The sequence below is a fragment of the Arachis ipaensis genome, chromosome B1 (assembly GCF_059453495.1).
Source record: "Arachis ipaensis isolate K30076 ecotype BB chromosome B1, ASM5945349v1, whole genome shotgun sequence".
In the NCBI taxonomy this organism is placed as follows: domain Eukaryota; kingdom Viridiplantae; phylum Streptophyta; class Magnoliopsida; order Fabales; family Fabaceae; genus Arachis; species Arachis ipaensis.
Window position 1 is genome coordinate 124,771,536 of NC_142436.1, and position 12,022 is coordinate 124,783,557.

General features: G+C 34.9%; 1 protein-coding gene across 12 annotated transcripts; it reads left to right on the forward strand.

The window, feature by feature from the left end:
* Positions 1–5,757: 5,757 nt before the first annotated feature.
* LOC107633453 (uncharacterized) lies at positions 5,758–10,686 on the forward strand. Of its 12 annotated transcripts, XM_088501698.1 has the most exons (12): positions 5,758–6,052; positions 6,141–6,213; positions 6,322–6,375; positions 7,004–7,153; positions 7,308–7,399; positions 7,667–7,866; positions 8,028–8,093; positions 8,175–8,243; positions 8,495–8,968; positions 9,232–9,353; positions 9,695–9,821; positions 9,960–10,686. In XM_088501698.1, exons 1-7 carry the CDS (start codon positions 5,766–5,768, stop codon positions 8,030–8,032), a joined length of 861 nt encoding a protein of 286 aa, XP_088357824.1. In that variant the 5' UTR covers positions 5,758–5,765; the 3' UTR covers positions 8,033–8,093; positions 8,175–8,243; positions 8,495–8,968; positions 9,232–9,353; positions 9,695–9,821; positions 9,960–10,686. The 12 variants fall into 12 exon arrangements, with proteins under 12 accessions (XP_088357824.1, XP_088357818.1, XP_088357821.1 ...); XM_088501692.1 differs by lacking the exons at positions 8,028–8,093; positions 8,175–8,243; positions 8,495–8,968; ... (1 more) ...; positions 9,695–9,821; positions 9,960–10,686 and adding an exon at positions 7,492–7,539 and having other exon boundaries at positions 7,671–7,810; XM_088501695.1 differs by lacking the exons at positions 8,028–8,093; positions 8,175–8,243; positions 8,495–8,968; ... (1 more) ...; positions 9,695–9,821; positions 9,960–10,686 and adding an exon at positions 7,492–7,526 and having other exon boundaries at positions 7,667–7,806.
* The last annotated feature ends 1,336 nt before the right edge of the window (positions 10,687–12,022 follow it).

Sequence of the window (12,022 nt, forward strand, 5' to 3'; positions counted from 1 at the left end):
CAACCCCTCCACGCGCATGCGTCATTGCACGCGTACGCGTGAGTCGCCTTCTTTCACACACTTCTTTTCTTCTCTCCTTTCCATTTCTTTTCTTCTTCTTTTATCCTTCCCTTCTCTTTCCATCATCCAACACTACCAAACACCATTTATAATCATTTCTTTTATATAGTTCATTGTTTAGTTCATTTAATTTTCTATTTTTCATTAATAGTGTCGGATTATTAACCTTGTTTACTGTCTTTTGCTGCTGATTATTAATGCGATGTTAGTTTAACATCATTGTTGTTAATTGTCATTGTTAGATTCTCTTGATTGAGGTTACAAATTGTTACTTGGTTGGAGTTTTTAATGCTTAACTTTTGTGGATACCAAATGAACGAGAATTGCCTTTCAAGCTTTCTAAGTCTTTTTGAATTGCATGATTTGGCCACCATGTGATTTGAATTCTTTTCTTTGATTAGGCAATTTCTTGATATTGGATGTTGTGTATTTACCTCAATGCATTGTGTTCTTGATCATATGCATCCATATGTTATTTTTGGCTTGAATACTTTCATACTTCTTTATCGCTTGTTTGGTTGTCTTAACCTACGAGTTTAAAGTATTTCAAGCACACTAGAATACATGAAGTGAATTCTTCTTTTGTGTAAATGTGACAAAACTTTTTATGCTAGTGTGCGTGCGTTCTAAACCGCGCGCAATTTAGGACTAACACACTCTTTTCTTTAATGTCACACTTATTCACTCACTCAATTCTAGTGATTTACCTCATTCCAACAATGTATGCTTCCTTGCTTTTGTATTCTCTCATCTTACGGTGTTATTTTTTATTTTTCATGACTAATGCACCATAAGCAAAAACGGAAGCGGAAGAAAGAACACGCAGCACCGGTTGATCTACCAGCTGAAGGTAGCAACTCGGCAGTCGCCGTACCCCCTTGCTCATCTTTGAGTGCACCGAGGACGGTGCAAACTTTAAGTGTGGGGAGGTCATCCGACCAGTCGGCGCTTTTGGGTGACAAATTTATAATCCCAACACTTGTGCATTTTATTTTAGGTCTTTTAGGATTTTTAGTTTCATTTCCTATTTTGCATATATATAATAAGCTTAGTCAAAATAATGAAATTTTTCAAGAATTTATCTATAGGGCGACCTAATTGATTTGAGTAAAAATTTCATTGAACTTGCGTGAATAATATATCTTGTGGAACATGTTTTTGAGCTAAGAACACACAACCTTGGGAGTTTTGAGCCTAATGGTGTGGTTACATTTTATAACCACTTATTTTCCATTCTTGTGTGATTATTCTCTTCCTATGATTATAATCTTTGATTTGTTTAATTCTATATGTCCATTATTCCTTGTATTCATGCACTTATATGATTGATGCCATCGTTTCATTAGCTTACTCACCCAAATAGCCTACCGTTTATCAACCTTTGTTAGCCAACTTTGAGCCTACGATTAACCCACTTTGTTCTTAATTATAGCACATTACAAGCCTTAAAGCGAAAAATAATAAATGTCTTTAATTTGGATCTTTGATTAGCTTAGGCTAGTGTGTGTGTGTCATTCAAGTGTGGAGAAACTTGGGACATTGGTTGAGAGAAAAGGGTATTTTTGTTTTGTGTTTCTATATTTGGAAATTGGGTATATACTCATATTTTAATTAAATGTAAAACCATATGCCTTGATGCTCTTGTATATATTTTAGTTTGAAAAGAAAAAAAAATGAATGATAAAGAAAAAGAATATATATATATATATGAAAAATAGAAAGAAAAGAAAAAAATAGAAAAATAAAGAAAAAGAAAAAGAAAGAAATAAAAAGGGGACAAAATACCCCAAAGTAAAGTTCCACAAGAATTAATGCATAAGTGTTGTGAAATGAAAAGGAAATGCATGAGTGTGTGAAAAAGTGAAAAATGGGTAGTTAGGTTAGCTTTGAAATTGTATAGGATGTCATATGTTAGGTGGGAAGTCTAAGCTTATCAAGGATTCAAATTTCAAATCCACTTGACCAAATATGCATCCTACTTTGACCCTAACCCCATTACAACCTATGAAAAGACCTCATGATAATTGTATGCATGCACGAAATATTTGTTAATTGTTAGAAGAAGAACAAATCTTGGAAAGCATGATTAGAGGAGAATTGAGAGAATCAATCCTAAACACTTGAGTGACTAGAGCAGATACACATCCGGTGAGGGTTCGATTGCTCAATTACATATTTTCACCTATGATCATCTCTTCTTGCCAGTTTATAAAAATATTTAATAACTCAATTCAATTGTGGATTTGATTTGATTGCTATTGTTATTAGCCCTTGTGCTTATATATATTGTCTTGGAAGTTGATTTCTTTTGGCCAAGTAGTTGCATTCATATAGATAGTTGCATTTAGATAGGATGCATTTAGTAGTTGTTACATTGAATAAATGTTGATACCCTTTGTTTCCTTCTTGATTTAGCATGAGGACATGCTATGGTTTAAGTGTGGGGAGGTTGATAAACCCCATTTTTAGGATTTATCTTGTGCTTAATTTAGGGGATTTTATGACCTTTTACCCACATTTATTCAATGAAATAGCATGGTTTCATGATTGTCTCCTAATTTGTGCTTAAGTGTGAAAATGTGCTTTTTAGGCCCTTAATTGCTAATTTTGATTCACCTTTGATTCCACTAGATGCCTTGATATGTTTGTTAGTAAATTCAGATTGTAAAGGCTAGGAATGGATCAAAAGGGTGGAGAGGAAAAGCATGCAAGTGGAGAACTCATGAAGAAACAAGGATTTAGGATGCTGAGATCGACGCGCACGCGCAGCAGACGCGCACGCGTGGAAAATGACGTCGCAAGGCGACGCGTACGTGTACATGACGCGTACGTGTGGATAGCAATTTGTCAAGCGACGCGTACGCGTGACCCACGCGCACGCGTCGGTGCTCGCACGTGACCCACTTAAAGTGAATCTACTAGGGGCGATTTCTGGGCTTCCCAGGCCCAAATCCAACTCATCTCTGATGCTATTTAACCCAAGGATTGAAGGGGAATCAACACATTACATCACATTAGTTTAGTTTTGTTTAGTTTTGGAGGAAAAGTTAGTTTCTAGAGAGAGAAGCTCTCTCTTCTCTCTAGAATTAGGATTAGGTTTAGGTTAATTTCTTAGATCTAGATCTACTTCTTCTCTTGCTTCAATTTTCCTTTTGCTTTATGAATTCTTATGTAGATCTCTATTTCTCTTTCAATGCAATTTATGATTTCCATATCTTTTCATATTGCTTTGATTTTCTATTATGGATCTATTGCCTTTGTAGTTAGATCTTTCTTTAATTCTTGCAATTCATGTTGTTTACCATTATTGCCTTCTATGTGTTTGTTGAAATGCCTCTTTTAGTTATGAGTTAGATTTTGTTCCTCTTGGCCTAGGTAGAGTAATTGGTGACTCTTGAGTTATCAAACTCCTTTGTTGATTGATAATTAGAAGTTGCTAATTAACTTGAATGCCACTAAAGCTAGTCTTTCATCATGATTAGGCTAGGACTTGTGGAATCAACTTAATTCATCCACTTGACTTTCCTTCATAGTTAGAGGTTAACTAAGTGGGAGCAATGGACAATTGTTGTCACAATTGAGGGGGATAATGAGGATAGGACTTCTAGTTCTCATACCTTGCCAAGAGCTTTGTTAGTTGTTAGTTTATTTCCTTTGCCATTTATATTTCTTGTCTATTACCTCAAAAAACTCCAAACATACTTCATAACCAATAACAAGAACACTTTATTGCAACTCCTAGGGAGAACGACCTGAGGTTTGAATACTTTGGTTATTTTTATAGGGTTTGTTACTTGTGACAACCAAATATTTGATTGAATGAATTGTTTGTTAGTTTAGAACTATGCTTTCAACAAGATTTCATTTGTGAAATTTTTTACTATAAAAAAATCTATTCATCAGACAGCAGCAGCAGCAAAATTGACGATTATGTGCAAGGTGGCGACATCGGATGCTCCAGGTGGTGGCAACGACGATGTGCTTCCGGCGGTCACGACGGTGACAGCTTCGACGGCGAGAGAGAGAGAGTGTGTGTGTGTGTGTGTGTGTAATCGCCAAAGTGAGGGAGAAGGGTTTCGCATTTGAATTTTATCTCGAATTTACCGGCAGATTAATCTGCCAGTAAGTTACCAAAACGATACATTTCACTTAACCGTTATACCGGCAGAATATACCCACGGAAAATCTGACGGTAAATTTGGCGCGAGTGAGTTACGTTTTTGCGCCAACAATTACCGTCAGCTTTAGCGACAAAAAAGCTGTTCCGACAGTAATCTTTTTCTGGGGATGAATTTCGCCTCCTTTCCGTCAGAAAATCCGACGCTAAATCCACCAATAAAGGTTGTCGCTAAATCCGATGGTACTCGGTATTTTTCTTGTAGTGTCTATTGCAAATTTTTCTCTAACCAATTCATTTTTTATTTTAAAAAATCAATACATACAAATGTTATAAAATTTATCTATATAAACAAAATTTTAAAATTTTAAAATTTTAAAATTTTTTATGTACTCTTTTTGAGTTAATTCAAATGTGTTGGTTTTTAAGAAAATAATGTGCTGGTTGTAAATGGATAGCTTCAAATCACTAGTTTTAGATTAGTCAAAAGATACAATTCACGTCAAAAAATCATGAATAATCAAATTAGACAAAATTAAAAAATAAATAGTGAACTATCAAGTATTTTCTCTCTCCCTACTATTTTGATGCTATTATTTTGTTAGAATTTAGTGATTTTTTTAAGGTGAATTGTATCTTGCCTACTAATTTAAAACTAATGATTGAAAACGCCTATTTAAAATCAGTACATTATTTTTTCTAAAAATCAGCCCATTATTCTCTCCCATTATTTGAAACCGCCAAAAATTCAATACAAACAAACATGACAAAGTTATTAATTTAAAATTTAAAATTTAGATGAGATATAAATTAATTAAAATTGATCTAAATAGTAATAAAATATATCGATTTTTACTCTTTAAATCGATCCAAATCAAATTATTAATATTTTTTATTATTTTAAAAAATAATATTTTTATGCTTACAAATACTAATATCTCATTTATAGTGTAAACAAATTAATTATGAATATATCTCTTTTATACTGTAAAACGAAATATATTGAGTACGTCAATTTCCATGTATCACGGGTGCACCTTTTTTGTTTGTTTAAAATTTATGTCTTATTTCGTTTACAGTCTAAATGAGATATATTCATAATTAATTCATTTACACGATAAATGAGATAAATAATAGGACACAAAAATATAAATTGTGTTTAAATTATCTATACCAATAAATAAAACATTTATAAAATGTATATTGGTTTTGTGACATCTTATTACATTTTGTTATTTCATTTTCCTTCTATATTATTGTGTAACAAAATTACCATAAATCAAAACACTACTAGAAAATTAGTTATTACAGACAAATATTTCCGACGAATTTTATCCCACTGAAATACAAACAAAATTTTAGAGGAATTTTTTTGTCGAAAAACAAAAAAAATAGATTAGCATAAATTACAGACGGAAAAAAAATCCGTCTATAATTCTATCAAAAAAATTAAATTTTTTTCGTAAAAAATAGTTACAGACGAAAAATCCGTCTGTAATTAAATAAATAAAACGCTATATTTTATTAAATTATTACAAAATCCGTCTGTAATTTAAATTATTCCGTCGAAAGAGGTGAAAATAAGGGTATGAAAATCACGTTCTCCTTGACGGCGTCTTCATTTTACAAAATACCCCATCCTTCATCGACGCCGCTTCTCACCGATTCGCTTCTAATCCTTCATCATCGGCGCCTTTCGCCCCTTCACCGCCGTTCCCGAAGCTCCATCACACCCCTTCCCCAATCTCTCTCTTTCAGTTTCAATGCCGATGAATTTCGCTACCTTCTCCACGCCGTTTTCTGTCGTTGCTCGTTAAAGCTCGTCAGCGTCGTCGCCGCCGCTGCTACCTCTTCTTCTCGTCGCCGTTGGTTCAGGTAGGTTCCGTCGTTCCTTCAGATTACATTGATTTTCTTGCAATTGTATTTGTTCTGTTCTCAAAACAAATTTAGGGTTTTATTACAGTGACAGATATGGCAAGCTTTCTGTGAACGAACTCCCTTCATTCTTCTCTTCTTTGTTTCTTCCCTATGACTGTGTAACCCTTTCTAGTCTCTGCCATTTTTTTTCTATTGAATTGAAATTTTGGATTGAACTAACCAGTGTATTAATCCTTGGTTTATATATTCCAATGATTTGGTTGTAGCTTCTCCTATGGAGGATTACTTTTTATACATTGATGATCAAAAATCCTGATAAGGTTAGAATTTTGTTCAAATTACTTTTCTACTTTATCTCCAAAGAAAGAAACTAAAGGAGAAGAGAAAGTTCTATTACATGCTAGCTTTTATGGTGTAGATATAACTAATGTCAGCATAGATGATTCTTATAAGAGACTGACAGATGGGGATAGGAATCCTCCAAAACCCAAAATGCAGATAACTAAAGGAGAAGAGAAAATCCCAACTAGTGATATATTTCAAATTAGGAACTCCACAAAGATTTATTTATCTCCTGACTGCTGACGTAGATCTGAAACAGTAGTTATGCTTTTTACCGAACAAAAATCATATGTTAAAAGGATTATCTGGTTCTGATTAGAATGCCTTGGGTAATCATAAAATAATGTAGGTCTTGGGTACACTTTTGATATGAATTATAGAGCTTCACCTTGTATTTGGCTTGCTGACTCTCAAGCTACATTTATTTTCTTGAAATTCCTTTTAGACGTTTATAGCATTATATTTATTTATTTATTAAGGTTTCGTTACAAACAGGGTGTTATTGTTTAATCACTATTTAAAAGGTTATTATGCAATATACATTTAAATGTCTTCCTTTTTTCGCTGGACCTAGTGCATGCTTTGAACAAACTGCCTTATTCTAAGCTTTCTTCGAAGTCTGTTGGAGTCAAGGATGGGGTTGTTTTCTCAACTTACATTAGCCTCATAGCATCCTCTGATAAGGGTCAATCTCGTCTCAAACAACTTGTGCAGTGGTGTGGGCCAAAGTTTGATGGTCTTATAATATTCGATGAGGTTGGAAGATAATTGAATTATTTTCTTCCAAGTGAAAACTGTCAATTTTGTTGTTCGATTTCATATGATATTTGGTAGTGATGAGTATTTCTTGTAGTATTTTTTTTTGTTTGGTGTAACTTTCTGTTGCTAAGAGTGATCTGTTTAATTATAGTGTCACAAAGCGAAAAACCTGATGCCGGAAGCTAAAGGTGGTATGCAGCCAACACAAACTGGCAAAGCAGTGCTTGATATGCCGGAAGCTTGGTATTTTCTTCAATTTCAACACTCAAGAGCATCAGCTATAAGCACATTAATTGTGAAGCCTTACTGATCTTCTGTTGCTTGTTTATTGACAGCTACTAAGTTGGTGCCTATGGATTTTACTAAGTTGGTAAATTAATTTGGTATAAGAAAATATGCATGCGCTTTTCAGTCAAATAATGAGCCTTTCAACCTTTAAATCCTTATGGTTATTTGTTAACATTCTCTTAAAATGCTGATTCTCTTATGCATTCTTGTTGTTCTGTCAAGCAAGGCATCTGAAGCGGTTGAGTATCATTATGTGAATGCAAGTGATCTCAACTTGTTGGAGGCACATGAAGCTGAAGCGTCCTTAGCTGGAAGGGGTGCCTACACTCTTATGGTGGGACTCACCCTTATTCAAACTGCTGCCGCTAATAATTCGTGCCAAGTAGGGCTGTGCTACTCATCCAAGAAGCATTGCAGAGAGGGTAGAACTCACATCCCACTATTTGAACTCATTTTTTAAAAGTTTTAGATGCCAAATTGGATAGTTCTATGCATAGATACTTCAATTTTGTTCAATTTCTTTCTATGACTTGGAAAGCAGCAAAGAAATGATGTTGTCTTGTATGTGAATTACCATTCTCAGGTTAGAAGAACTAAAATTAGTGAGAGAATGAGGAAACTACAGGATCTCGTCCCTAACATGGACAAGGTAAGATATTTGACTTATTGCACGCACGTGCATTGTGGAGGCCATAACTGATCAATGTTCTGTTCTCTTTTCTCGTTTCAGCAAACAAACACGGCAGACATGTTGGACTTGGCTGTTGATTACGTCAAAGAACTTCAAAACCAAGTTGAGGTACTAACTCCCACATAAACAAATCAATTATCCCTTTACGTTACACTATGTTTATGTTTATGGACTATAATTATTTGCAGTCTAATCAAGTGCTGAAAAAAAATTATTTTTTAAGTAGAATCAACTTAGAATAAGTATAAGAAATTGAACTCATTAACTTAATATCTTGTCTTACTAGTGAAATTGTGTGATTAATAGAGAAACATTGCACATTTTATAGTTAATAATTGTTCATGTGTGTGTGTGTATAGACTCTTTCGGACAGTCAAGCCAAGTGTACGTGTGCACACAAGAAGCAGCAATAACGAGAAGAGAAGAGAAGAGAAGAGGGAAGGGATAGTGAGATATGAGATATGTGAGAGACACAATCTCTGTACAGATTTGTAATAATTTGGCCTAAACAACATCATCATAAGAGAGCACCTTTCTCTCTTATTACTACTAAGAGTTCACATTTGAGGCTCCAAATTTTATGATCATGATGATGATAATGCCACATAAGCAAAATCCAAAGGGAAATTTGTGTTTTGGGGGATTGAGATTACATGCATGATGATGCATCTTCATTATCGTGGGACCAATGAATGCAGGAACGTCAAGATCGGGTGTTCATTGGCATTGGCATGGCAAGCATGCATGCATGCATGGGGGGACCAACTTCGCATCACATGACATGGTTTCAATTTCTTGGTTCATCATACACTACTTAGCTTGTAATGAGAGAGGTTTTTTATTTTCTTATTTTTTTTTCTTTTCTAAGGAGAAAAAATATATAGATTGCTCTCCCTTTTCTATCGTCAACATATTAATATGTTTGAATCTAGGTTGACATATTTTAGATTATTATTATTATTGTTATAACTTAGTTTAATGTAATAATTATATTCCTAAATTTAGGAAATATTCTTTATGTGAGTTGTTATATTGGTTACATGCTTTATCATTTTTTCACTACTTGCTAAAGTTTCAAGTCTTTTTTCTTATGTAGATACCACCCTCCTCCTCCCTTCTTATGTGATGTGATGAGAGAATAAAGATTAATGTACCTCCAGATACCATGTTTGTTTATTGTTACTACTACTACTACTTCCTTGGAGTTTAATGGATAAGGTAATTTAATCTAATATTTAGGACATGTCTTGTAGCTTATTTCTCCTCATTAAACCAAATTTTGTTGCTTTATTCTAATTATTTGAATGTGTTCTTGTTTGACAATTGACTGAACAAAAATTGACAAGAAAGGAAGGTATAAGCTTTTCTTGTTTGAGGTTACTTGCTAAGATTAAAGCCTCGCTATCTTTCACTTGAAATTTCTGAAGGTTTTGATAAATTTTACCACCAATAGAAGCAGGAGGCTAATCTGATTCAATCTGCTCTTATTGTCAATTATCTCTGTTTCCATCTCAATGTGTTCCTGTCCTAAATAACATTGTTCATCTTTTGTTGTTTAGGAAGCTTGCAGACAAGATTGCAGCTTCTGGTTACTATGTGGTTGTTCGGGGCTTCTTTTATGGTGAACCCTATGATCCTCAGAATACTAATAGACCTTTAGGAGAGTGGCTAAAAGATCATGGAACGGTTAGTTCTTTTTAATGATTCAACATTATTTCTTTGTTCATAATTATTCAACATTATTTCCCCATGATCCAAACCACAAGCTGCAAATCCACCATATCCTCTCTCATCCTCTCCTCTTTCTCCAATGAAACCTCTCAGTTCCTGCTGCGATTCGATCCTCTGCTGATTGGAAGAACACTAGGAAGAACAAGAAGTGCAGAAGGAGGAACACTGAAAAAAGCAGCATAACATGTCACCATAAACATGCTGCTTCTTCTTCTTCTTCTTCTTTTCAGGATGTATGGTGTGGCCCTGGAATTGGATTCGCATCAGATCATGCTTCTGCTTCTGTGGATTGTGTGGTGGCAAGGAAGAATGCTTCTGTGGATTCTGTGCATTACATGTTCCAAATCTGCTATTGCTATTTGGCAGCGTCCATGATCTTTAAAAAGAACTAACCCTGAGAAATCTATGGAAGAGTTCCAAATTGTTGCAGGCAGATACTTGAAATTTAATCAAAAGTAACTGCAGTGGTAATAATTTCTTTTTGGTTCTTTTTTCTAATAACTGTAGTGTAGATCGGATACAGTAAGGTAGACATCCTCTGCTCAGAAAGTGAGAAGCAGCGAATAATTTTGATGGACCAAGAATCTCAAGAAGCAAGTATATTGCCATCATCACTAAGAAGTTCAAGAAAGAATGAAGCTATCCATATATTAGGATATTGAATCTTGATGAGTCCACTAGTAGTTATTTGTCATCTAATGTATTTAGATTGTATTATTGTATGGAAATAATTGCTTCTTATTATAAAGAAAGCGTTTTGTACTCACTGGTGTGTTTTTCTATTTATAACATCAATAAAAATTTGTATCTATTAAATTTATATTTATTTTGTATGAAAATAAGTTTATTTTGTAATTAGAAAAATAAAAAAAAAATTCTATTTTACTTTACTGACGGATTTATAGACGGATTTTCTGTCTGTAATTAAAGTGTAAGATGATTTTCCGAAGCTCAAATTACAGACGGAAAATCTGTCGGAAAATCCGTCTGTAATTACAGACGGAAAATCCGTCTGAAAATCCGTCTGTAATTACAGACGGAAAATCCGTCGAAAAGTTTTTCGCCTTTGGGAAATGGATAGAAAATTTACGGAGGGAAAATCCGTCGGTAACTGGTAAAAATCCATCTGTAATTTTCCGACGGGAAAAAAATCCGTCGGTAAATAATTTCCGACGGGGCTTTTACAGAGGGACAAAATCCGTCGGTAATTTCGTCGGTAACCAAAAATCCGTCTGTAATAAAGATTAAATCCGTCTGTAAATCTGTCTGTATTAATCAATTTTCTAGTTGTGAAATTTGAGACCTGACATGTAAAAATTGAAGTAACATGCATCCCCCCTCTATAGTCATTAGCTTAACTAACGTTTTTTTATTTTATCTTTTTATGTTATATAATAGAGTTAATAGTTAATATGGTTTCTGAAAGATATTTAGATTTCTATTTTTGTCCTCAAAAAAATAAATCAATCAAATTCGTCCTCGAAAGATAATGAATCTGGTCACCTTAGTCCTTCCGTTATTTTCCTTAATGATGGTGCTAATAGAAAATGTTGTGGCATGTTAAGTTATTTTTTTTCTTTATTGGTCAAAGCCTGGAACCAAAGCAGGCCCAAATCCGGAAAAACCAACCGTAACTACTACCCGACCTGGTTTTATATCCGAACTCCTTTACTGATAATCGTCTTCTCCTACTCCTTTATAGTGGAACACTGCGCGAATCCTCCTTCCTCTCTGGCAATGGCTTTGCCATCACGGCCTCGGTTATCGTCGGTTCTGTCGCTGCGGACACCTCTACTCTCGCTGCTGCCGCCCACGCCTCTGCTCCCGGTGTTGTTGCCGACCCTCTGCTGCCTCTGCTTCTGCAGTCGATGACTCCGCTACTGTAGCCGATGACGCCGGTGTGACTTCGAAGTTGACCCCCCGTCTCCGCTTCACTTCTGCGCGTTGTAATTCCTTCGAACCAGGCGCGTGATGAAGATGAAGGTGCAGCTGAATAACCATGGATGTTGTTCTTCCCTGAAATTCCATAACCACCGCAAGCACCGTCCTACTGGCCTTCATCACCACAGTGCTCAAGATTCCATTCTGATGCTTTTTCTTCCTATCACTGGATACCGTGCTGCACTTCGCGCCATTTATTTCGATGCTTGCTCTTT

What these genes read in the sequence shown, in the direction of transcription:
- LOC107633453 (XM_088501698.1), top strand. Translation starts at nt 5,766, where the DNA reads ATGAAAATCACGTTCTCCTTGACGGCGTCTTCATTTTACAAAATACCC. An exon ending in TCTCGTCGCCGTTGGTTCAG is followed by an intron (nt 6,053 to 6,140) that starts GTAGGTTCCGTC and finishes GTTTTATTACAG; the next exon opens with TGACAGATATGGCAAGCTTT. An exon ending in TGTTTCTTCCCTATGACTGT is followed by an intron (nt 6,214 to 6,321) that starts GTAACCCTTTCT and finishes ATTTGGTTGTAG; the next exon opens with CTTCTCCTATGGAGGATTAC.